Source organism: Mustela putorius, unplaced genomic scaffold (genome assembly GCF_011764305.1).
Source record: "Mustela putorius furo isolate JIRA1106 unplaced genomic scaffold, ASM1176430v1.1 tig00003836_pilon_pilon_pilon, whole genome shotgun sequence".
Taxonomy (NCBI): Eukaryota; Metazoa; Chordata; class Mammalia; order Carnivora; family Mustelidae; genus Mustela; species Mustela putorius.
In genome coordinates, this window is record NW_025421989.1 from 38116633 (window position 1) to 38140697 (window position 24065).

The 24065-nt window shown below is 43.5% G+C and overlaps 1 protein-coding gene across 1 annotated transcript in view; it reads right to left on the reverse strand.

The window, feature by feature from the left end:
- Positions 1–5260: 5260 nt before the first annotated feature.
- The window catches only part of MAOB (monoamine oxidase B), a 103860-nt gene continuing 85055 nt past the window's right edge, over positions 5261–24065 (reverse strand). The window contains exons 9-15 of the mRNA XM_045089476.1: positions 21076–21172; positions 20063–20116; positions 17848–17905; positions 14527–14624; positions 8486–8597; positions 7844–7906; positions 5261–6228 (exon numbers count right to left, since the gene is read on the reverse strand). Of these exons, the coding sequence (XP_044945411.1) occupies positions 6076–6228; positions 7844–7906; positions 8486–8597; positions 14527–14624; positions 17848–17905; positions 20063–20116; positions 21076–21172 (635 nt within the window). The 3' untranslated portion in view covers positions 5261–6075. The remainder of the gene's footprint in view (positions 6229–7843; positions 7907–8485; positions 8598–14526; positions 14625–17847; positions 17906–20062; positions 20117–21075; positions 21173–24065) is intronic.

The following is a 24065-nucleotide window of genomic DNA, read 5'->3' on the forward strand; positions in this document are numbered from 1 at the left end:
GCCTTTTGCCTTGCAGGAAAGTAAATATTCAAGGAGAATCAACTGGACTAGAATGCTTAAGGAAGAAATGGTTGGGGATTAGAGAGGTAAAGAAAGGCGAAAGAAGAGGTCATAGGGATCATGGATGGGGGTCAGAGCCTGAAGTTCATTCTGCTGGACTGGTATATGATATATCAGTGACTCACTGCATGGTCTCAGCAGAAATGACAAGAGCAATCACATCAGAAAGGAGGAGCCGGGGGTTAGTGCAAGGTCTGATTAGATTAGTTATTTCCAATACGGGAGCTTGGCTTCTAGTGTCCATAGACCGAAATGTCATTAAGGTCACTCTCCAGGAGAATTTCCAGCTCAAATGAGTCTTCTCAGCACTTAAAAAACAAACTGGCAGGAAACAAACAATAAGAGCAAGCTCACCACTACAGTACACCAGTTTGTCTACACAGTCCCCTAGAGTCTAGAACATTCTAGACTATTTTGTTTGGTTTACAAGGTTTAAATATATTGGGTTTTCTGTTTTGTTTTTTAAAAGATTTTATTTATTTGAGAGAGAGAGGGAGAGCATGAACGGGGTGGGGGGGGCAGAGGGAGAAGGACAGAGGGAGAAGCACGTGGCTTCTTCCTGCTCAGCAGGGAGCCAGATGCAGGACTCAATCCCAGGACCCCAGGATCATGGCCTGAGACAAAGGCAGATGTTTCACCGACTGAGTCACCCAGGTGTCTTGGTTTAGTCTATTGTTGAAATGAGGACTTGTCCTTTTAGTTCCGGGCCTAGGCTAAGATGGAAATAAAGGGATCCTATCCTGACAGATTGTCCAGGAGACAAATGCCTAAAGGACCGAGGGCTAGGTAACTGAGGACAAGTAGAGTTGAAGTTTGGAAGAAAGCAGGTAGGAGGGAGGAATATTGGCAGAGTACACTCTGTTTCCATAGAAAATCAGCTCACTATGTCCTGGAATGTCCATCATTGTTGAGATGTGTCAGTAGGTCAAGTGACACAGCAGCCACTCTAAAGTCACGTGTCAGGATCAGGCACCATTACACCTCATTCCTGTGGCTTAGGCTCCCCGCCACCTGTGTCCTTTATCTTCACCAGTGCCAAAGAAAGTCTTTGGGCCAGTCAATGCATGGGCCATTGAGCACTCACAGACAGCTATCTTTGACTCAGGAATCAGCCGTGGTCCAGTCAGTCGTCATCAGGGTAGTAGATCACACAAGCAGGTGACCTGGTTGCAAGGATCCACCTCTGACCACTCTTATTGAAAAGAGACCACAGGCATGGTAAGCACTGTGTTTCATAGACACCTTTCTTGCATGAGACCTTACCAGTCATTGGATTTACCCCAGATGGGCAGTCTTGAAGGTCTCAAATTGGAATGTACTTGTATAACTAAAATACCCACAAGAATGTCACATAAACAGATCTATTCCTAAGATTCAGAAGCTCTTCCCAAAAAGCCACGCTTCTCTTTTAATTTGTATATTGCCCCCTATATATAGGGCACCCCTTTTTTAAGATTTTATTTGAGAGAGAAAGCAAGCACAAACAGGCAGAGGAGCAGAGGATGAGGGAGAAGCAGGCTCCCCGCTGAGCAAGGAGTTCGATGGGACCCAGGATCATGACCTGAACTGAAGGCAGACGCTTAACCAACTGATCAATGCAGGAGCTTCTATAGGGCGCCTCTTAGACACCACCATGTCCCCTCAGCCTGTCTTTTTACTCCAGCCGTTGCTCTAGCAACCAGCAACCAGCTGCGCAAGTTATTGACAGCACCGTCAGCAGCCATTCTGATACAGGGGCAGTCCTGGAAGTGGAAGCAAGTTAAGCGTTTTACGGAAAACTTTGGCCGATGGGAGATGAATACTCCCTTAACTCCCTCAACGCCCTCTGGTGATCTAGTCTGAGGTGAATTTTGTGTGGCTCCTCAGAGGCTCCCCAGGAGGACCAAGCCTCAAAAGCCCACAGCAATGGCCAATTCGATACTGCAACCCCTGGGACTGGCATTCCCTCCTTCCCTGTTTTTGTTCTTCCTTGTCCCCCTTTGGCTCCCTGAGATCACTTCCTAGAGCGAATGAGCGGCTTCAACGCCATTGCTTCAGGCTCGGCCTTTGGGGGAGCCTTTGGGACCCAGCTAAAGACAACCATGCTTTCCAATAGAAAGATAGCCCTTCTTGATTCAAGTAGTTCCTATGATCCAGGAAATAGGTCTCACTCTTTATCTTTTTTTTTTTTTAAGATTTTATTTATTTATTTGACAGAGAGAAACCACAAGTAGGCAGAGAGGCAGGCAGAGAGAGAGAGGAGGAAGCAGGTTCCCTGCTGAGCAGAGAGCCCGATGCGGGACTCAATCCCAGGACCCTGAGATCATGACCTGAGCCGAAGGCAGCGGCGTAACCCACTGAGCCACCCAGGCGCCCCTCACTCTTTATCTTGATGGATTTAATGCTTGGCTTTCAGTGGGCGACACTGTTCCTTTCTATTCCAAGGGTTTTTTTTTTTTTTTTTTAAGATTTTATTTACTTGACAGAAAGAGAGAGAGATCACAAGTAGGCAGAGAGGCAGGCAGAGGGAGAGGGGGAAGCAGACTCCCCACTGAGCAGAGAACTGGATGTGGGGCTCGATCCCGATCCTGAGATCATGACCTGAGCCAAAGGCAGAGGCATAACCCACTGAGCCACCCAGGTGCCCCTATTCCAAGTGTTTTATAAGCACTTTCTTTTCACCCTGATATACCTGGATAGCTGAAAGGGAATGAAGGCAGAAGAGCTGTCCTGTGAGAAGGGCTCAGTTTCAGACCTTGACAGAGAAGGTCTATGAAGACACTTGCCCTTTCTCTACCCAACCTGCTACATTAAACTCTCCATGTAAAGCTTAGGCATGTGGCTCTTTCCAAAGCACCCCAGTAATTCTGCTATGCACCCTCCGTTGAGAATCACTGCTTAGACTCCATTGACTCAAAAAGGAAACTGGATCCAAACATTATCAGTGCTATGCTGACTCGCATATAGTCGAGAAGATAGTATTTTCACAACGAGTCTGAGAAAAAATAAAAATGAGCTCTTTGCAAAAGAAGGCAAGGGAACATCCTCTTTACAAAGTGTAAGCAGGTGTAACCAGATGGTCAGAATTATAAAAAGCAGAACTACAACGAAAATTACAGGAATCCATTTTGAGACACTATGGTGGCTTAGGCACCATAAGAGATACAAAGGCTGAAAAGATGGATAGAAAAACAGTCTCTGCTCTAAAGAATAGATGATAAGGACACCAATACATGAAATGAGTTGTAAAGAAATTACAACTTTCTTTCTCTTCCACTGTGCACAGGGAGAGATGTTCCTCCCCTTCTTGCATTCAAACACTCTAGCAGTCTGTGACTCTACCAGTCACTCTTAAATTAGAGCCAGTCCTGAGGCTTAAGTCACAAACCAGTTTCAATTTAATAATTTGAATGTCCAGTATTATAGAAAAACTAAATCTCTGAACTTGGTTTTTGATTTTTTTTTAATTTTGCTTTGAGCTTGATTTAGAGTTTGATTTTCTTTTCTCTTCCAGTTAGGACCCATTTCAGGGCCTGTCATGCCAACTCACAGAAGCCTATGGCTAACTTTTCCTTTCCTTCTGTATACCTTGCTTAGCTTGCCCACTGTACATTCTGGGACTTTAGAGGTCTGTGTGGAGAAGGATGAGGCAAGGGGGCTCAGTGAACCCTCCTACTTGACTGGCCCTCTTGTATGATGGATTTATACGCTTTGGGACTGTCATGAGAACCAACTATTGTGGGGACACTTGTGAGGTTTTATTTATTTTTATTTTATTTTATTTTTATTTGACAGAGAGAGACACAGCGAGAGAGGGAACACAAGCAGGGGAAGTGGGAGAGGGAGAAGCAGCCTTCCCATGGAGCAGAGAGCCCGATACAGGGCTCGATCCCAGGACCCTGGGAGCATGACCTGAGCTGAAGGTAGATGCTTAACAACTGAGCCACCCAGGTGACCCACATATGTTACATTTTTCTTTATTCCTAGTAGTGGCAGGGTGGGGGGAGGTAGAGGGAGATAGTCTCAAGCAGATTCCACACTCAGTGCAGAGCCTGATGTGGGGCTCCATTCCAAGCCCTTGAGATCATGATCTGAGCTGGAATCAAGAGCTGGACACTTAACCAATCAAGGCATCCAGGCATGCCATCTCTTGTCTTTTTTATGGTAAGTTATTCTAACAGACATGAGATGGTATCTCACTGTGGTTTTGGTTTGCATTCCCCTATTTGACTCTTTCTTAATGGATGTGACAAATTTGGGGGAAATTTTTTTTGAAGGGAAACATGCTCAAGAAGACATCTCTAGCCCAAGTACATTACATTTTTAGAGATTCAAAAAATCACACGGTTTACATACAAAGTCTTAGTGGGTTCTTTTTTTTTTTTTTTAAAGATTTTATTTATTTGACAGAGAGACAGTGAGAGAGGGAACACAAGCACGGGGAGTGGGAGAGGGAGAAGTAGGCTTTCCACTCACCAGGGACCCCCATGTGGGGCTCGATCCCAGGACCCTGGGATCATGAACTGAGCTGAAGGCAGACACTTAATGACTGAGCCGCCCAGGTGCCCCATAGTCTCAGTGGGTTCTTTAACTTCCTCATTTAGTCTCTAAAGTTCTTATAAATTTACGAATGTAAATGTCACTGTAAAATCAGCAAATCTATGCTATTACTGGTTAATCGTGGAGATTTCTCACACTGCATTTATGCTAAGAATAATAAATTTCATTTTCTAAAGGAGAGTAGGAAAATGGTCATTTATGGATTTAAAATCTATTCTGACAAAAAGTGACCTTGGGAGTTGAGAGGTATGAATACTTTGAAATGATAGCATTTAAAAAGTAGTTTAAATAGGATTTAATGGACTGTGAAACTGTAGTTTTAAATTAATGAGTGTACCTAGTAAAAAGCTTTGCACTGATAAAGAATATGAAAGGGTAACTGAAATATTATAATTATCTTAATAGTTAACGGATCTTATTAATATGTCAATTACTTTGACAGGTCTTTTGAGGGGGGTGAAAGGAAGGAGTGCTGTCTTTTAGCATTCTTATCTTATCATTATAAATCATTTACCAAGTGCTCACACACACATCATCATCTGGGCTTCAAGGAAATTTTGGCCAAAGGGTTTAAAGCCACAATTATATGCCTAATACTGGGTCTTGATCTGATCTGTCAAAACCCTGAAAGTCATTACCCAAAAAGAAAAGACAACAGACGTCTGGTCAATCAAGTTTATTTCAATTGAACAAATACATACTGACCTTTGTATCTAGACATAATAGGAGGATACAAAAGGAAGAAAAAGCAATATTCCTATCCTCAAAGAAATTGAAATCAGCTGAAGACACACTGCACAAGACAGTAATACTTTAAAGATGTATACTGAGTAGCACTGAGGAGCGCCTAACAACTTAGTATGGCATAAACCCACACAAAGGGACACCATCCATGACCATGGCAGGGAGTAGAAGAGGGTGATTGGGGCATACACCTGGGGGGATAGGAGAAGCAATGGACTTGTGTTCTAGTCCCCCAGATACAAGTGGCTTATTGTGAAACTTGGGCAATTTAAGTTCCACCTCTCCTGGTCTTGGCTTGATCAACACTACAAAAGAAAGTGAAGACTAGATATTCTCTAAGGCCAGGCTATAACAATACAGGATTCAAAGGACAAGTGCAGAGAATTCGGACAAAAAGGATGTTACACCTAAGAGAAAGGACCAGCACAAAGCCACAGAGATGGGGAAAAAAGTAGGTTTTTTTGTGCGTGGGCAAGGTGCATCGTGGCACAGTGAGGATTTTAAGAAGGCTGTTTAACTACTAGAAAGATTCTGAGTGCAGTAAACTTGGAAATGGGCAAGAAAGAGCATAAAGCCAGGTAAGGGAGTATATGCAGGGGTCAACTGGAAATGGACATACCGCGTTTCTTACGGTCGGAAGTCTGACTTATCTTCATGCTCCCCACGTCATTCTACAGTCTTTATGTCTTTTTGGAACCTCATTACAACCCCTGCCCCAAACCCACACACTGGTTAGACCCGCAGCAGTAGACCCCTTTTGTGGGCGAGGAAGCCAAGGGCGGTTGCTGAAAAGATGGCGGTCAACCCAATGAGCTTCAGCAGGCCTGGCACGGAGGGCAAATTTCTCTCCAAGAAGGTCGTGGTGATGGGCTGCGCAGGGACATCCTGGGTTCAGAGAACATTCAGTGTCAGCACAGGGCGTATACACTTTGCTTCAGAAATTCTTTGTTTCCTCCAGTTCTTTGAACACGACCCACTCCTGCCCACCTCTACGCCAGGAAATACAATGTTCCTGCTGCTCATGGCACTCGTCCCCATTCCCCACTAGGCCCTTTACTTGGCTAATTCGGACTCATCCTTCAAGTCTTACTTTACAGGCTCCTGGCGGAGTCTTTCCTGGGACCCCAGGCTAAAATGGCCTCCACTTTTTACACCCTTGAGAAGTCTGCTCCATGACATTTATACTTTCTGGTTATCATCTATTTTCCCCACATGTTGTTGCTCCATGAAAGCACTGCTCTACCCTTAGCATGGTAGCTGATGCCGAGTCGGTACATGATAAATATTTGTTGAGTTGAATGGATCTGTGGTCCACTCAGCCCCCAGTCCCATCTTTGACAAAAGCACGGAGGCAATGACTCGGACAGGCATGGCTGTTCTTTTGGACTTCACACTGATCAAGGAGTAACTTTGACCTTTTTGACCCTTGTCCTCTGTAATGCATTTCACTCTATCCTCTGTGTCCTCCCTTCCAGTCAGGAAAACTTCCTGGGGTTTTATTATAAAAATGACAGTGCATATATTGAAAATACTTTTCTAATCTACATCTGCTCTTTTTCATTCCACTCCTTGGTCCCTAGACAGTGGATGCTGACCTATTTTCCTTTTATTTCCTACCCACTGTTAGAGATTTATTCAGGAGGCATTTATTGAGTTCTTAAAATGTTCAAGAACTCTGACCAAAAGAAACTATATTTTTTCCTAATAATCTGCAATGGATGTGGCAGGCTATAAGTTTATCAATTTCTATTAAATCTCTCATCTACCCTAGCTCATGGTATCTTTTTAAATTCTTCCCTTTTTTGGCGGGGTGGGGGGTATAGAGAGAGGGAGAAAGAGAATCTTAAGCAGACTCCATACCCAGCATGAGCTCCACCCAGGGCTCGATCTCACAATCCTGAGATTTTTTTTTTATAAAATTGTTAATGAAATTAAGTTAAATTAAAATGTAGATTGATTAAAAATAATTTTGGTGGTTTCCATGAATTTTGAGAAGACCCCTTTTACCCCTTTAATATATATATACAAAAATCTATAAACAATTTGGGGAGTTCGTGGATCCCTCAGTTTTCTTTTTAATGTACTTTTTATTTTTTAAATTTTTTAAAAATGTCTTAATTTTATCTTATTTTTTTCAGGGCTCCAAGATTCATCTTGACCTGAGCCAAAATCAAGAGTCAGAGGCTCAACTGACTGAGCCACCCAAGCACCCCTTTATGGTATCTTTTCAAACATGCATGGGTTAAATCACTTAGGGAAAGGTATATGACCATTGTAAGTGGTTCTTTTGGTAAATAATTGCTTTTAGAGAAAAGGGATTTAAAAATTCATGAAATAAAAAAAAAAAAAAAAAAAAAAAAAAAAAAAAGAATATACCTTAAAAAAATAAATGAAATAAAACAAAATAATATACCTTAGCTGGAAAAATCGATACCTGGACTATAAACACAAAAATGAATAAAAACAAATATTCACCAAAAAAAAAAAAAAAATAACCTACCACCGACTCTGGTTCTGACTGCCAGATTTCATCCTCAGGGATCTTCCCCATGGCATGCAGGATCTGAAAAGAGGATTTTGGTGAGTAACAGAGCTGACACCACCTTTCTGCTGCTAATCTCCTCTTTAAATAAAAGACTAACTGATTGTCTCTCAGGATATCCATCCAAAACACCAGGATAAAAGCCAACATAGTCCATTCAATCTTTGAAAGGCTCTGAAAGGTCTTTCAGCTATGACATAAGAAGCCCCAACCATGGGGCTTACCATAGATTTGAGTAGTTATGAACATTCCTTGATAGGAATGAGACATGGGGATTGTCAGGAAATATATAAATGAATTCTGAGTCATCATAAAAAACATTTTGAGTTCTATAACATTAGTCCTGGGTGATTTCTCAAGTATAACCATTGGGATCTTTTGTCCCATGGGGTCTTTTCACTTTGGGCGACGTGATCGATATTTTCATTACTTTTGGGTTAAGGTGTTCGTTGCACTTGAGGATACTGTTAAAATGGTGTTTTGTGGGTCTTCAGATGGAGGTCACTGGGGAATTGGCCTCCAAGATCTCAGACATCTTTGACCTGCTTATAAGACCCATGCATTACCCCCTTTCCCACAGTCCATGACCCAAGGCCCTACCTCCCGGGCTGCTCTCTCCCCAGCCTCCACGGCCCCCTCCATGTAACCACTCCAGTGCGTGGCTGTCTCAGTGCCAGCGAAATAAATCTTGCCCACGGGCTGTCGTAGAACCCTTGAAACAAAAGCAAAGAGGTAAAAGTGGTCAGTCTCAGAAAGACAGAGAAGAACCCTCCCACAAAGACCAAATCCGGATGCTTTCCTCTGATACTAAGCATTGGAAGTTCATGGGTAATTCTGGGATGATGTTCACAGGTGCCTCCGGCTACTGCATGATCCTTGTCATAGACAAGGAATAAAAGCTGAAGGCTGCTCCTGCACCAAGAGTCTACAGGTATAGGGGATGATGTCAATGGAGTATGTATTTGCTTCACCTACATGAAATGAGGGACTATTAGGGCCCAATGCTTTTATGGCTCACCAGGTCCAAGCAAGGTGACACCTGCCTCAGTTCCCTACTGGTTGGGGAGTCCACCAATGGACTTGGCAAATCAATTCCTCTTTAAGCTCTGGATTCCCCATCACTTAGAGGACACAGAACAATGATCTCTATCAGTGACAGGTAACAAATCTGTGAGCCTGACTATGGCCATAAACTACCACTCACTAGGGTCGTCTGGGTGGCTCAGTCGGTTAAGCATCTGACTCTTGGTTTTGGCTCAGGTCATGATCTCAGGGTCATGAGATCGAGCCCTGTGCTGGGCTCTGCACTCAGCAGGGAATCTTCTTGTTTCCCTCTCCCTCTGTCCCCTCCCCCTGTTCACTCTCTCTCTCTCAATATATCTTGAAAACAAAAACAAACAAACCAACCAACCCTGTGACTCACTGAGAGCTTACCACTTCCTGTGTAAATAACAGTTAAGATTTATTGGGTGCCAAGCCCTCTTCAAAGTGCATTAATCCTCACCACAGCATTAAGATTAAGTGTTAAGATTATCCCCATTTTGCAGATGAGAATACTAAGTTACACGGACTGTGACACTGTGATACACTACCAAGACCACCCCCCGCGCTTCAGGAATGAAGGATTTATTCCCAGCTGCTCGGAGTGCTGCCAGAAGATGTCTTCGGATGTCAATCCTCTCCAGGGATTGGCTCTGCTGAAGAGAACTGCATCGCCTCAAGGTCATGCTTCTTCCAGAACCAGGAGCATTCAATGACTAAGCACCATGGGGCGATAAGGACTTCTCTACCCCTTTGCTCCAACTTGAAACAACTCTTAAGGGCCATCCTAGCTCCAGAGCTTCCTATGGGCTCAGCTCAGGCCTTCACCACTGTACAACTTCTCCCTCTGCCCACTCTTGCTTCCTTCCTCTCACTTCTGCAAGTACTGACCTCAAGGGCTGTCTCGAGAATATATCCTGGATGTGAATCTGTGTTTCAGAGTCTGCCTCGTGGGGAATCTAATCAGCAACAAAGACAGTCATTCACTCTAGGTCATGGCTAGTAAGGCTCTAGGTTATGGCTAGTTGGTGCCAGAGCTGATATCTGAACCCAGGCCGTTTGACTCCAGCCCCCACAGTCTTTTTTTTTTTTTTAAGTTTTACTTATTTATCTGGGAGAGAGAGTAGAGGGGCAGAGGGATAGAATCCTCAAGCAGACTTCCAGCTGAGTGCAGAACCCTACATGGGGCTCGACCCCATAACCCATGAAATCAGGACCTGAGCCAAAACCAAGAGTTGGATGCTTAACTGACTGTGCCACCCAGGGACCCTGAGCACCCACAGTCTTAGTCACCTAGTTACATTTTCTCCCTCTATTGAATTATTTAATCTTTTTAAAGAGTTCCGTGACATACCTACTATTATCATTATCCCATTTTACACATGAGAAATAGGCTTGAAGAAATATGCACTAATTTGCCAAGAGTCAAAGTGCTAGAAAATAGCAGACTTAGTATTGGAACTAGGTCTACCAGATGTCAAGGTCTCTGGTGTCAGTTTTTTTTCCCCCTCTGTGCTTTGCCTTGTGTATCATCAACACCAGTTAGCAAAGAGAGGCCATATGCTACACAAAGGGACAGAAGTGTACCGAACTTGGCTTCTAAGAGGGGTGCTTTGTTGTTACCCTAACAAAAATACCATAAGGGACATAGACACTGTTGCCCCATCATTATTCATCCTATCTCAGGTTTCCTTTATATCAAGGAAGGGATGTGGCTGTCCAGAGTGGACACCCAAGCTCTATCCTGGTCAACACTGTATACCATCAAGCCTTTTATCAGAAAACCAAATGGGTTTTCTTGAATTGGTGGGTTTTCCTTCACTGTTCCTCGCTGAAGCGAGGAATAAAAAAAGGGGAGAAAGAAGAATAGAAGATACTATAGAATATTAAATGCTGCCAGTAATACATAGAATAATCTGGAACGACCCAAAGCCAGAAGGGCCTGGAGAACCTAAAGGTACTCAGGAAGGATTCCCTGCAAGAGAAGGTGAATTCCTTTTTTTCCAAGTTCATTAAACAATGTTGCTTTTTACACAGGAGGAATGTCAAGGTCTCTGTTTTTATCCTCTATACTTTGCCTCAGGTATCATCATCAACATTATACATGTTCACTTTTTTCTTGTTTTTTAGTAAGATTTTACAGAGAGAGAGGGAGAGAGATAATCTCAAGCAGACTCTGCACCCAGCATGGAGTCTTATGTGGGGCTTGATCTCACGACCCTGAGACCATGATCTGAGCCAACATGAAGATTTGGCGCTTAACTCCTTGAGCCACTAAGATCCCCGCGCATGTTCACTCTTTTCAAATCGAGGGAACAAACAACAAATTGGAAACTTCTGGAAGGCATGGCCAAATCCTAGAATTAAATATTAGATGAGAGAATAAAGTCTTAGAGAACTAGTCATGCAAACCATTGGAATGTAAAAACTAAGAATTAATTTCAAACAAAGAGATATTTTTCCTGTATTTGTTCGGTGCGAATCTTCCCTTGAGCCGGTGGGGCGGGGGGTGGGGGGGAAATCCAGCAGCTAGAGAAGCAAAAATCCCTGTCTCTGCCTCTTAAAAAAAAAAAAAATCCTGTCTCTTCTTTTGCAGGTGAGTGAGCAGGCCGTATATATGCACAAAAAGGGATTATTTCCACGTATATTTCTCATGGCTTGGTGGAGTAAAACATTTTCCTTACATGTTTTTATTGCTTCATCACTACAATTCCTTTTTCTGTCTACCCTTTAGAAATGCAAACGGAGTGTTTTCTGTATACTTCCAGGGCCATGAAGAGCTCACTCACAGCACTACCTCAAATGTCATGAACCTGATGGGTCACGGGAAGCCCTTTGGCAGGTAGTCCTTGCTTGGTCTGGGAGCTAGGTTACCAAGATATGCTGAGCCTTAGTCTCTACCCTCCAAACTGAAGCTGGTGATATGAAGCCTGATACGTGTCCTTGGGAAGAAATCAAGATGAGAACAGGGCATTGACCCGTCACCACGAATGCCTGACATGATGGGGTTTATACTGCTTCTGTCGTGTGGCCAGGGTCAAGCCAGTGCAGGTGAATCTTGGCTCCCCGCCACCCGGTGGCCTGACAGACATTGTCTTCCAACATCTTAGGGGACTGAGTATGAAGTTTGCCATTCTGCTGTCAGAAATCTAATCACATTACAAAACCCAAACCAAAAGTCCTGCTCGGGTTGGCCTTTCTTTGTTGAAAGAGGAAGTTTGTCTTCCAGAATCTGTTGTATGAGGCAAAGGATCCTATTTACTTTTCTGATTCTCCATTCAATCCCCAGGATGACTCAGAGCCCAGGCACACAGAACTTCCTCCCAGACCTCCCACAAACTTGAAGGAGTCCAAGTGTTTGCTCCTAAGTGTCCATCTGCCCAGGGTGCATCATTCAATACCCTTCTCTGCCTTCCGCGCTCCTCAGGCAGTGTGTGTATTATGAAGCTTTCTTCTATTTCTCTTGGTAAGGCTAGCCCATCTCTCCCTGGGTACCCAAGACATCTGTATACCCATCTATTAGAGTACTTACCACAGCACATTAAAGTCAAAGTTTGCTCTCCTCTCTCCTCCCCATCCCCTCTCCAGCCCCAAACACGGTCAGCTCCTTCACAGTGCGGAGGAATTTTCTTGGTATGGACATCTCCAGCACAGGAGCTGGCAAGCGGTTGGCACTTAGCCAATATGCCCTGAATGAAGCAATTACTATGGACACATTCTATACTTAGCATATTCAAAAATGAACTAAATGACCCAGTAGCTAATCAGGTGGTGCTCCTTGGCCCCAGAATGTTCTCGCATGTGACACTTTGCCATCTTCAGGGAAATAAGGAAAGTGTTCACCAAAGTCATTGTGTATCTTCACACAAGCAGGTTTTAATCCTTCTTTGATTTAGGTGGACAGATCGATCGTCTGTTCACATTCACTCTTACCCTCTTTTTACTGCATACTGCCAACAGGCTTTTCCTCACACTACCCTACATTTCTTATCTTTTTGAGATTGAGCTCTTGCCTTTAAATTATTGTTTTGCTTAGTATTACTATAATGGTCATAAAAGTTACTGGTAGATTATCAATCCATACCATGTCATTGTCATCAAACACAATTATCTAAACACCAGTGAGTCCTACTTGGACGCACGCACTGTTAATGCTAAAAGCCACTGAATTGTGTGCTTTGGGTAAATTGTATGGTATGTGAATTATATCTCAGAAGATGTGTTAACAAAAAGTAACTCTTGGGGCACCCAGCTGGCACAATGGTTAAATGTCTGACTCCTGCTTTTGGCTCAGGTCATGATCTCTGGGTGGTGAGATTGAGCTCCGTGTCAGGCTCTGAGCTTAGCTGGAGGCCGCTTGAGATTCCCCCTCTCCCTCTGCCCCTTTTGCCAAATCACGCTCTATAAATAAATAAATAAGTAAAATCAGTCTTTTAAAAAAAAATCTCTTATGTTGTCATTAACATACTGATTATTATTCCTTGTATGCTACCTTGTACTTTCCCATACACCTGCCAAGGGAAGCAAGGTCCAGAGAGAAGTGACCTGTCCAGGATGACAAAGTTAGTTATGGGCAGAGTCAGGACTGTACCCTGCACTTCCAGTCTAGAATTCATATCGAAGAACCAGTATAGGTCAAAAGTAGAGCCTTACTATCCTGATATGTTCAGAGATATGTCTTTGGGCAGGTCAGTGTCCTTCGTGATAAACTTCTAAGAAATTCCGACTTGATGATTGCTTTTATGAATGCTGTACCCATGCAGGTACTTCTACAGTTCCATTTTCTTAAAGACTTATTTATTTATTGGAGAGACAGAGTGAGAGAAAGAGAGAGAGAGCATGCGCACACTCACATGAGTTGGGGGAGGGGTAGAGGGAGAGAGAGAATCTCAAGCTGACTCTACACTGAGCTTGGAGCTGAATGGGGAGCTCGATCCCACCACCCATGAGATCATGACCTGAGCCGAAAACAAAAGTCCAGCGCTTCACAGACTGAACCACCCAAGCTCCCCGACAGTTCCATTTGAAGGAAATTTTACTGAGCTCTAACCTCAGTATAAAGACAATTCTTCTGACAATGTAAGCGAACCTGCTGAATATCTAAACTCCCATTCTTATGTGGCCACCTTCATTGTATTGATTGGGACGGCTCTTTCCGAAGACTCCAGAAATGCAAGGCACCTCCATGGGGCAGAGTTGTAATGACTTTACCCAGGAGATTCACAAGATGCAAAGGAACCTGGGAATCCCTTCCTTCCTTCCTCCCTCTCTCCCTCCCTTCTTTTTTAGCATCTACAAGATTAAAAGGGTGAAGGGGGGGCGCCTGGGTGGCTCAGTGGGTTAAGCCGCTGCCTTCGGCTCAGGTCATGATCTCGGGGTCCTGGGATCGAGTCCCGCATCGGGCTCTCTGCTCAGCAAGGAGCCTGCTTCCTCCTCTCTGTCTCTCTGCCTGCCTCTCGGCCTACTTGTGATCTCTCTGTCAAATAAATAAATACAATCTTAAAAAAAAAAAAAGGGGGAGAAGGGGTCCATAAACCCATTTAGAGTTTGGATTCAGGCTCAGGGAATTTCAGTAAGAGCTTAGCACACTTTTACTCTACCTTCCATATTGAGTCATGATCCCAGGGGGGAAATAGGTGGTGTAGCAGCCCCCGGAGTACTGTTCCTCACACCAGTTCTTCTCTTCATAGTGCACGGGCTGCAAGAGAGAAAGACAAAGGTTCAGAAGAGACTCAGACAAAATTATCTACTCTAGAATAAATCGAACACAGCCTGGTGGGCATCATACTGAAGAACCAATATTCGTCTGAAAGAGAGCCTTATTACTAGCCTGATGTTCTCAAGAGATATGTCTTCGGGCAGGCAAATGCCCTTGGTAATAAACTTGGAAGACATTCTGACCGGAGAAAGTTCATTCATGTCTCAGGAAACGTTCATGAACTGCTATGGTCTCATTCCACGTTTCAGTTGGTCTTACCTTTCAAAAAGTTGTTAGTGCCTAATGGTTTCAAGACAAGTTTAAATAAGGATTTATGCTGGGCGCCTGGGTGGCTCAGTGGGTTAAGCGGCTGCCTTCGGCTCAGGTCATGGTCTCAGGGTCCTGGGATCGAGTCCCGCATCAGGCTCTCTGCTCAGCAGGGGGCCTGCTTCCCTCTCTCTCTCTCTGCCTGCCTCTCCATCTACTTGTGATCTCTCTCTGTCAAATAAATAAATAAAATCTTAAAAAAAAAAAAAAGGATTTATGCTTACTGGAGTGGTTGGAGCAGAGAGAACAGCAGAAAAACACGTCTGTCAAAGAAAAAGGAGGACCAGACTCATGACTTTGGTGGAAGTGAGCTTTTGCGAGGGGAAGCTAGGTGGACAAAAATGAGTGTTTTTCACAAGCTGGAGACACGTCTATGGATCTGGGCTCTTGCAAACAACTACTGGCCTAAAGAACATGTTTTGCCACAAACAGACAAAACAGTAGCGAAGATTCTGCAAAGCTCGAGCTCTTTATTAAAATAACTAAAATAAGCTTTATCAATAAGCGTTATTTTGACATGAAAATCACCATAGCAAGTTTTAAGAGAAAAATGTCAGCTTGAAAGTAAATTTTGAAAAAATGTTTTGCCTAAGAAATATGCAGTCACCTAGGGCACGTTGGATAGTCGTGTGTAATGTATCCTGTTTACAGAACACAAGGCCGCCGGTGAGGGCTGTCCCTGGGTCCAGGTCACTAGTGGTCTTGCCACATCCCGTGCCCTCTCTACATCTGAGGGCAACCACCACCTCAGGAGCACTCTTCTCTGCTGTTTCCAGCCACTCAGGAGAGAGGGTGGACTTTCTCTTTCCCCTTTCCCTGCTCCAGGGGCTTGCTTCCTTCCACACAATAAACACCAACGCAAGACAAAAGCAAGTGCTCCTCTTTGTGCCAAGAGCAATGAATTCAGCCACAATGAATCATCCACATTCTTCTTTGAAAAAAGAGACTTTCCCACATTAAACTTGGGAACAACTGCTTTCCCTTCCAACTGGGGTTCCCCAAACAACCATCTCACAGGTCATTAGAGGGATTCTCAGTGACACACCACCTCAGCCTGAGCACATCTCAGAACGTTAACCTCAAGAAAGCTTGAGGATCTACCCAGGGGAAGTATCTGGAACAGCATTTTAAAACGGAAAAAACAGTCATTTTCAACAGACATGAAATGACTTTTTTCTAGTGTGTGTATATTGATGGTTTTGCTATTACATTCGCACTACCCTTGAGCCTAGAGGCTACAGTTATATTTAAACTTTTTAGGGCTGCCTGGGTGGCTCAGTCGGTCAAGTGTCTGCCTTCGGCTCAGGTCATGATCTTGGGGTCCAGAGATCGAGCCTCACATTGGACTCCTTGCTCAGTGAGGAGTCTGCTTCTCCCCTCCCTCGTGCTCTCTCTCTCAAATAAATAAAATAAACTTAAGTGGCCTATGGAAGCACACACACAAAAAAGAAACAGAACACATTCTTCGTTATTATTATGTTTCTCTTCAAATCAATCAATCAATCAGTCTCGTTCAAAGGAACTCCCCAAATCCTCAAGAGCATGAGTTTCACCTACATCATGTGTGTGGGAGTGGGGGGTACGGATGTAAAAAATTGTGCTTTAAAAGAATGAACAAAATGACAGATTGGAAAGCTACACCAGCCTGAGTGGAGGGAACCAGTCGCCTTGAAGTTGAGCAAGATGAGTGTGGAAGTAATAAGATTAAGCCATGTAGCTACTCAACTGAGTCGCGGTGAGCGCTGCAGAGACTTGGATTTAAGAGGCTTAGCAAGGTAAACATTCTTAGCCTCCTCGTTAGATTTTTCTCATGTTTTAACTGCTCATTTGTACATGGGTCTCCATTGTCTTCAAAAGCTTCATGGATAACCATATTTAATAATCACTTTTTAAAAAAGATTTTATTTATTTGACAGACAGACATCACAGTAGGCAGAGGGGCAGGCAGAGAGAGAGGAGGAAGCAGGCTCCCTGCCGAGCAGAGAGCCCATGCGGGGCTCGATCCCAGGACCATGAGATCATGACCTGAGCCGAAGGCAGAGGCTTAACCCACTGAGCCACCCAGGCACCCCCTAATAATCACTTTCAAAAGGTGATTTAATCCATGTTCAAACGTTAAAGCCCCCCACGGTCTGGTGCATGTCACGAGAACACCAATTCATTGCTTTAAATATGGATGAGGGAGGTGACTGTATCTACTGGTTAGGGGTGCAGTGTGCCCTCTGGAGGTCACCAAATGCCCCTATCACACCGGTGGCCTTGTGATCACACCCTATCCAGCCTGGGCCCGGTAGGGCTAGTCTTTGTGTAACTTGAAGATCGAAAGGTCCTCATTCTCAGACTACTTCCAAAGGGGTCTATGAAACTTGGCCAGCAGGGTTCACCCTAAGTCAACTGGCATATTTTCTCTGCACCCCTAATATTCAAGGGTAAAACAAGAGAAAAGGGGATATGCAGGAAAGGGACAGGCCACCCGATTTGTACCTCTGAGACAGAGAAGGGTGGGGGGGCACGTTAGGGAATGCTTATATGCTAGTTCATGCAAACAAATGAGAACCCCATCTTTTTGTAGGATCGGAGAGAGAGAAAGAAACTGTTTGCATTCCCACCCCAGCTGCTAGGACCCTAGGTCTCCCGAGGAGTAGCAGAAGCTCTGATCTTCTAACCTTCTGACAGAGGTGGGAGTGGTGTAGCCCAGTGTTCCACTCCAGGAAGAGCACTGAACTCCGGGACAAGTGTGGCATCGCCCACAACACAACAGTGCTGTGGGATTCTTGAACTATCAGAGAACACAGGAGCCCTCTAGAACCCTACTTGCATGAGCCAATTCCTGGTAGCCCCCTGAGGACAAAATCAGGGGTCTCTCTCTGAGGAAAGTGATGAAACATGGTCTTACTTGCAAAGCTTCTTGGGAGCCCAGAACTTCCGCATAGAGCTCACACAGTTTCTTCAACCTATGGGTGGGGGAGAGAAAAAGACAAAAGGGCAAATGAAGAAAGAAAGGAAGGAAAAGAGACACCCATCCCTTCATTCAAAGACCCCAAGAGCTATTCCTTCCGTTTGTCATTTTAATTTTTCTACAGGATACTTTGTTCTTTTTCAAACGTCTAAAGTCTACGTGGTCACCAACAATATGAAGGAAGAGAAAGTCATATATGGCTCACTTCGCCAGGGGCACACAACAATTTGGTCATTCTTTCAAGATGACCTTGTGTACCTCTTAAGTGTCCGTGTGCAAAGTGCCAGAGATTCTGGGAGCCGGTGGGGATCGGGACACGATCCTTGCTTCCCTTCTTCCTCCTACTGCCCCGCCGCCAGGCAATGGGCTGAGTGGAAAGAGGAAGGGGCAGGAATAGCCTTGAATTCTGCTTCCGCCCCTCAAAGACTACGAGATCTTGAACAGGTCACTTAAGCTATCTGAGCTTTAGTTCCCTGAACACACGGGCATGATTTTGTTTTTCTTCCGTGGTATAAAACAGTGTGGTCCTCAGACCACCAGCAGCAGCAGTATCTCCTGTAGAACTGGTTAGGAATGCAGATTCTCAGGCCCCACCCCAGACCTGCTGACTCAGAAAGCTTCTGAGTGATTCTCAGGTTTGAGAACCACTGGTACGTGGCATAGAAAGTTATGCTTTGTAGTAACTGGGACATAACAGAGGCTCAGTGAAGAAGTGGGACATAATAGCTGTTCAATAAATGGTAGCCCTTGAGAAATTTAGTTTTATGGGAGACTGGGGACATTAGCCAATAGTTATTAGTCAGGTAAGGTGTGAGAGTACAGTTATTTCAAGTCTGATGTTTACAGAATGCTAAAGGGAATCTTAGAGATGATCTAGAGTCATGCAAAGATTTTCCAAAAGTATTATTAAAACCTACGAAGGAAAGACAGATTATTCAATAAAATAGCACTGGGACAAAGTGCTCCCCATGAAGGAAACAAAGTTCACCTCCTTTGTGACTTCTTACACCAACATGTATTTCTGAGGATCAAAGGTCTTCAATGTAACAGATGAAATCAGAAAAGTAATCCGAAAGTGAGCGGTTTTTAACATAATCTTGGAATGGCAAAGTCTTTTCAATGTATGCGAGGCCATTCTGAAGGCATGATTTTAAAAACTGATAAATTTGGGGCGCCTGGGTGGCTCAGTGGGTTAAGCCGCTGCCTTTGGCTCAGGTCATGATCTCAGGGCCCTGGGATCAAGTCCCACATTGGGCTCTCAGGTCACCAGGGAGCCTGCTTTCTTCTCCATCTCTCTCTGCCTGCCTCTTTGCCTACTTGTGATCTCTGTCAAATAAATAAATAAAAGCTTTTAAAAAAGTAAAAAAAAAAAAAAACTGATAAATTTAACTTCATAAAAAGTCAACGTTTTCTTATAAACCATAAATACGGTCAAAAGATAAACTGGGGAAAGATTTGCTGCAGACACTGTTCCAGGCACTGGAGACCCAGCAGTAGACTAGCCAGACAAAACCTTCTACGTTGATGGATCTTAATATTCCAGTGGTGACTTTTTTTTTTTTTTTTTTTTTTTAGGTGAATGGTCCCATCCATACCCCCGGCCAAGAGCAGCGATGTCCATTGTCACAAAGAAGCAGGATAATGCAGGGTAGGAATGTGCCATAAAGTAATTCAGAGGCTCATAGTTGGTAAATATGCATTAGGGAGGGAATAAATAATTGGGTGAATATTAACTTGTGGAAGAAACTGTCACCTCCAGAGAAATGTGTCCCTCTGCACTTATAATCTAATTGTTACACATCACTCATGCAAGCTATGGAGGGCCGGCCGGCCTTGCAGTTACTTGTCTACCTGGTTATCTCCTTCTACAGTACGTTTTCAGCCCCTGGGCTATGTCCATTTTTGTATTCCAGCTAGCTCCTTGCATGGTATCTTATGTACAATAAACTCAATAAATATTAATTTGAACACTTAGTTCTTAAGTCATTGGTCCTGTGCCTTCTTACAAGACCTTCATAATTAATATCACAGACACGTAGCATTAGCACTACACATGGTATGAGGCAGTCTTCAAATTAAAAGTTAGCAAAATGGAAAGGCAGGCGAGTAGGCAGAAAAGAAGGAAAGAGAGAAGAGGCACTTGGTTTCATACCTTTCTTCTTTGGTAAGACGTGCCAGTTTTCTGGCTTTGTGGGCAAGGATAAATCTAAAACATACAAATAGAGAAAGGGGGAAATTAATGGCTGCTTTTACCCCGCACCCCCCCCCATCTCTAGGACTACACACATGCCTAGAGAACAAATGAAAAGTCAACCAGAGAAAACAAATTATATTCTAGTTTATTCTGTTTTTTCTTGACACCGACAAGCACCTTCAGCTTTAGGGATTTGAGGGACAAAACACACATGACTGTCTATAATTTCTGCCTAAGATAATACAATGATTGGCTACCTCCCCCCATGTGGGTGATGGCCAACAAGAATGAGCCTTTGGTCTCAAATGTTCACCCAAGTTCATCCAGCCCTTGCTCTAGCGTCCAGCCTTCTAAAATCTGCCTCCGTTTCTAGTTCTTTGATTGCCTTCAACTTGACAACTGATTAACTCCCTGTCATCACCCAGGGGCTCTCTTGGAAATAAGTCTGTATATATCTTAGGGCCCATCTCAATTTTGGCTGCTTTTGGTAACCACCCATCTGGGCCAGGTTCTGATCCCCAAGACATCCCCAGTCTATGCTGGTTTTCCCTGCCTAGCTGAGGACCCGGCTGGCCTTGGCGCCTCTCTAGTGGGTCTCAGAAAATCTCAGCACCCCACACAATGACTACTGATGTCCACACAGGATCCACAAGAAGCCCTTTTAGTAGAACACCCTAAGTCATCACAAAAGATAGCTACCAAAATAGATCTACCCCAAGCACTAAATATGAAGCAGAAAATGGATATAACAAACTTCAAAATGTTATCGGTATTCTACGTCTTTGCTAAGTAATTATCCATTGGAACACAACACATTTTTAAAGGCATTAAGAATTTTTCTACTGTCAGTTTTGGAGATGTTTATCCATTGGGTAAAAAATGTCTTAACAAACCTTGTGGCACATTTATTAATAGCACGCAATATTTTGTCAACACCAAATAGCGCCCGCATCACTATCAGTGCGCCTTACCCCATTATGGCGGCATAGCTGCCATCGGGTTTGGTATCATCCAACGTGTAGGCAATTGGAGCTTCCTCTCCTTCAATAATCATGGTTCCACAGTAATCTTGGAAAACAGCAAAATGGAAAAAGATATTCATCACCGTATCAAACTACCCATAATAGTTACTGTGAAGCACATGTTTTCAATGTAGGAAGCGCAGAGGCCAAATACAAGATGATACACTCTAAATAACGAAGGCAGACCAAACTGATGTCAAAAGAAAGGCTGAGTAGCCAACATTTTGTGAAAAAATCAAACTGTAGAGGCCTCTTGGTACAGAATAAAGCAATGTGATGTTATGAATTAACCCAGGCCACAATTCAATAAAATCTTGTCTTCTCTGTCATTAAGACTTGTGTCCCAGGACACTTGGGTGGCACAAATGGTTAGGCATCTGCCTTCAGCTCAGGTGATCCCCAGGGTCCTGGGGTCGAGCCCCGCATTGGGCTCTCTGCTCATCAGGGAGTCTGCTTCTGGATGGAGTGGCTCCTTAGACACTTCCTTCCCAGAACAAAGCTGGCCTTGGAGCCATGCAGTCACACTGGGCAGCAGTGAAGGAAAAAGGAGCAGAGAGAGAAGTCACGTTCGTGCTGGGACAAACTATGTGGCATCGGGAACATTTCTATCACTTGTAGTCCTACCACTCAGGAGTCCCGCCCATGCACACCTGACTTCCGGTCGGCTTGGTCAGGCCTCATTCTTAAAAGAAAGGGACAGTCAAGGACAGCTAGACATTTAACAAAGTCCTTTAACAAGAGACACAGTGACAAAAGCAGAAATAAACTGACAACAGTTAAGGGCTGCAACACATACAGAAAATACTTGCAAAACATTTGCAACACATACAGAAAAAAATGAACAAGTGAAGGATAAATAGGTGATTTACAAAATAATTTAATATAGTCTCAAGGCCTCTTAATGGTTAAAATTAGCACATTCTAGATAAGTCAGATATTTTCCTCTGCTGATTGGTAAAGTTTAAAATATTAGTAGTAAAATATTATTAGTTGGCAAGGATGTTGGGAGGATTGGAATGCTAACAAAAATTTCAAACATCTAGGGGCACCTGTGTGGCTCAGTGGGTTAAGCCTCCACCTTCAGCCCAGGTCATGATCTCTGGGTCCTGGGATCAAGCCCCACATCAGGCTCTCTGCTCAGTAGGGAGCCTGCTTCCCCCTCTCTCTCTGCTGCTTCTGCCTACTTGTGATCTTTCTCTCTGTCAAATAAATAAAATTTTAAAATTTCCAAACATCTACCCATGTCAATTGCTTTCAAAACTCCACTTTTGATTTAATTTTTGATTTTGATTTTTGATTACATGGATTTGCCAAGCTATATGAAGAATGCCATTTACTGCAGCATTGTGTGTAATGACAAAAGCTTGGAAATAATTGAAATGCCTATTAACAGCAGACCTATGTGGTAAATTTTGATGAAGGCACACAGTGAAATATTCTTTATGTTCTCGCTGAAATGAGGGACATTTAAATTCACTGATGTGGAGACATGTCTATCGTGCATGGTTAACCAAAACAAAGTGAATTTCAGTATAGTATATATCTTTTTTAAATGTTTTTAGAAAAATACATATTTACTTAAAATTATATTTGCATATAAATGTTACACACATTCTTTAATTTATATTCAAAGTGTATATATATTTCAACATATACATATGTTTAAATATTACCTATGTATATGATAAATTTCTTTCTTTTTAAGGTTTATTTATTTGAGAAAGAGGGGAGGGCCGGAGGAAGGAAGAGAGAATCTCAAGCAGATTCTCTGTTGAGCGTGGAGCCCAACATGGGCTTGATTCCAGAACCCTGAGATCATGACCTGAACTGAAACCAAGAGTCAGACACCTAATGGACTGAGCCACCCAGGTGCCCTGTATATGATCAATTTCTAAAGAAAAACAACTTAAATTTTTAGTAGTTGTTCACTAAGGGGAGGACATGCCAGGACACTCTTCGAAGGGAGAGGAATAATTTTCACTTTTTTACTTGTACATTTTACAGGGAATACATTTACTTCTGTAATTTTTTTTTTAAAGCAGGTATTCCTTTGGTCTTTTTAATTTTTATTTTTTTCCTTATTTAAAAAAACTTTAAAGATTTTATTTATTTATTTGAGAGGGAGAGTACAAGCAAGGGGATTGGCAGGAAGGAGGAGAAGCAGGCTCCCCACCGAGCAGGGAGCCTGATGCGGGGCTCGATCACAGGACCCTGGGACCATGACCTGAGCCAAAGGTAGCCGCTTAACGACTGAGCCACCCAGGTGCCCCCGCTAGCCACGCTGAAGTTTTTCGATACCCACATGTGGCTAGTGGCTGTTGTGTGGACAGAGTATCTCTAGAACACTTCCACTGTTGTGGAATCTAGCACTTTCATGGGCATCCCTATAGCTATCCACCAGGCACAACAGCACGCCTCCTGAATATACATGAATGAAAGAATCACCTTAACTTAATATAGTACAATCTCAACACGAATGAGAGATTGCCGGAAAATTTTCAGAATCCCTACTTTTGCGAATGGCTTTATAAACTCATGCTTCAAAAAATGGTTTTAGAGAGTGACGATAACTTTATTTTATTTTTTTAAAAGATTTTATTTATTTATTTGACAGACAGAGATCACGAGTAGGCAGAGAGCAGGCAGAGAGAAAAGTCGGGGGGGGGGAAGCAGGCTCCCGCTGAGCAAAGAGCCCGATGTGGGGCTCAATTCCAGGACCCTGGGATCATGACCTGAGCCAAAGGCAGAGGCTTTAACCCACTGAGCCACCCAGGCGCCCCGTGATGATAACTTTAAAAAGAAAGTGACAATGACTATTTTTATGAGATTTTGTGGCACAATAAAACAAGACTCTATAGTAGATTATGAAAAGAGTCATAGTTCAAGGGAAGTTAGTTCCATGAATTTGGGCCAATATATGTAATTGGCTAGAATGGTAC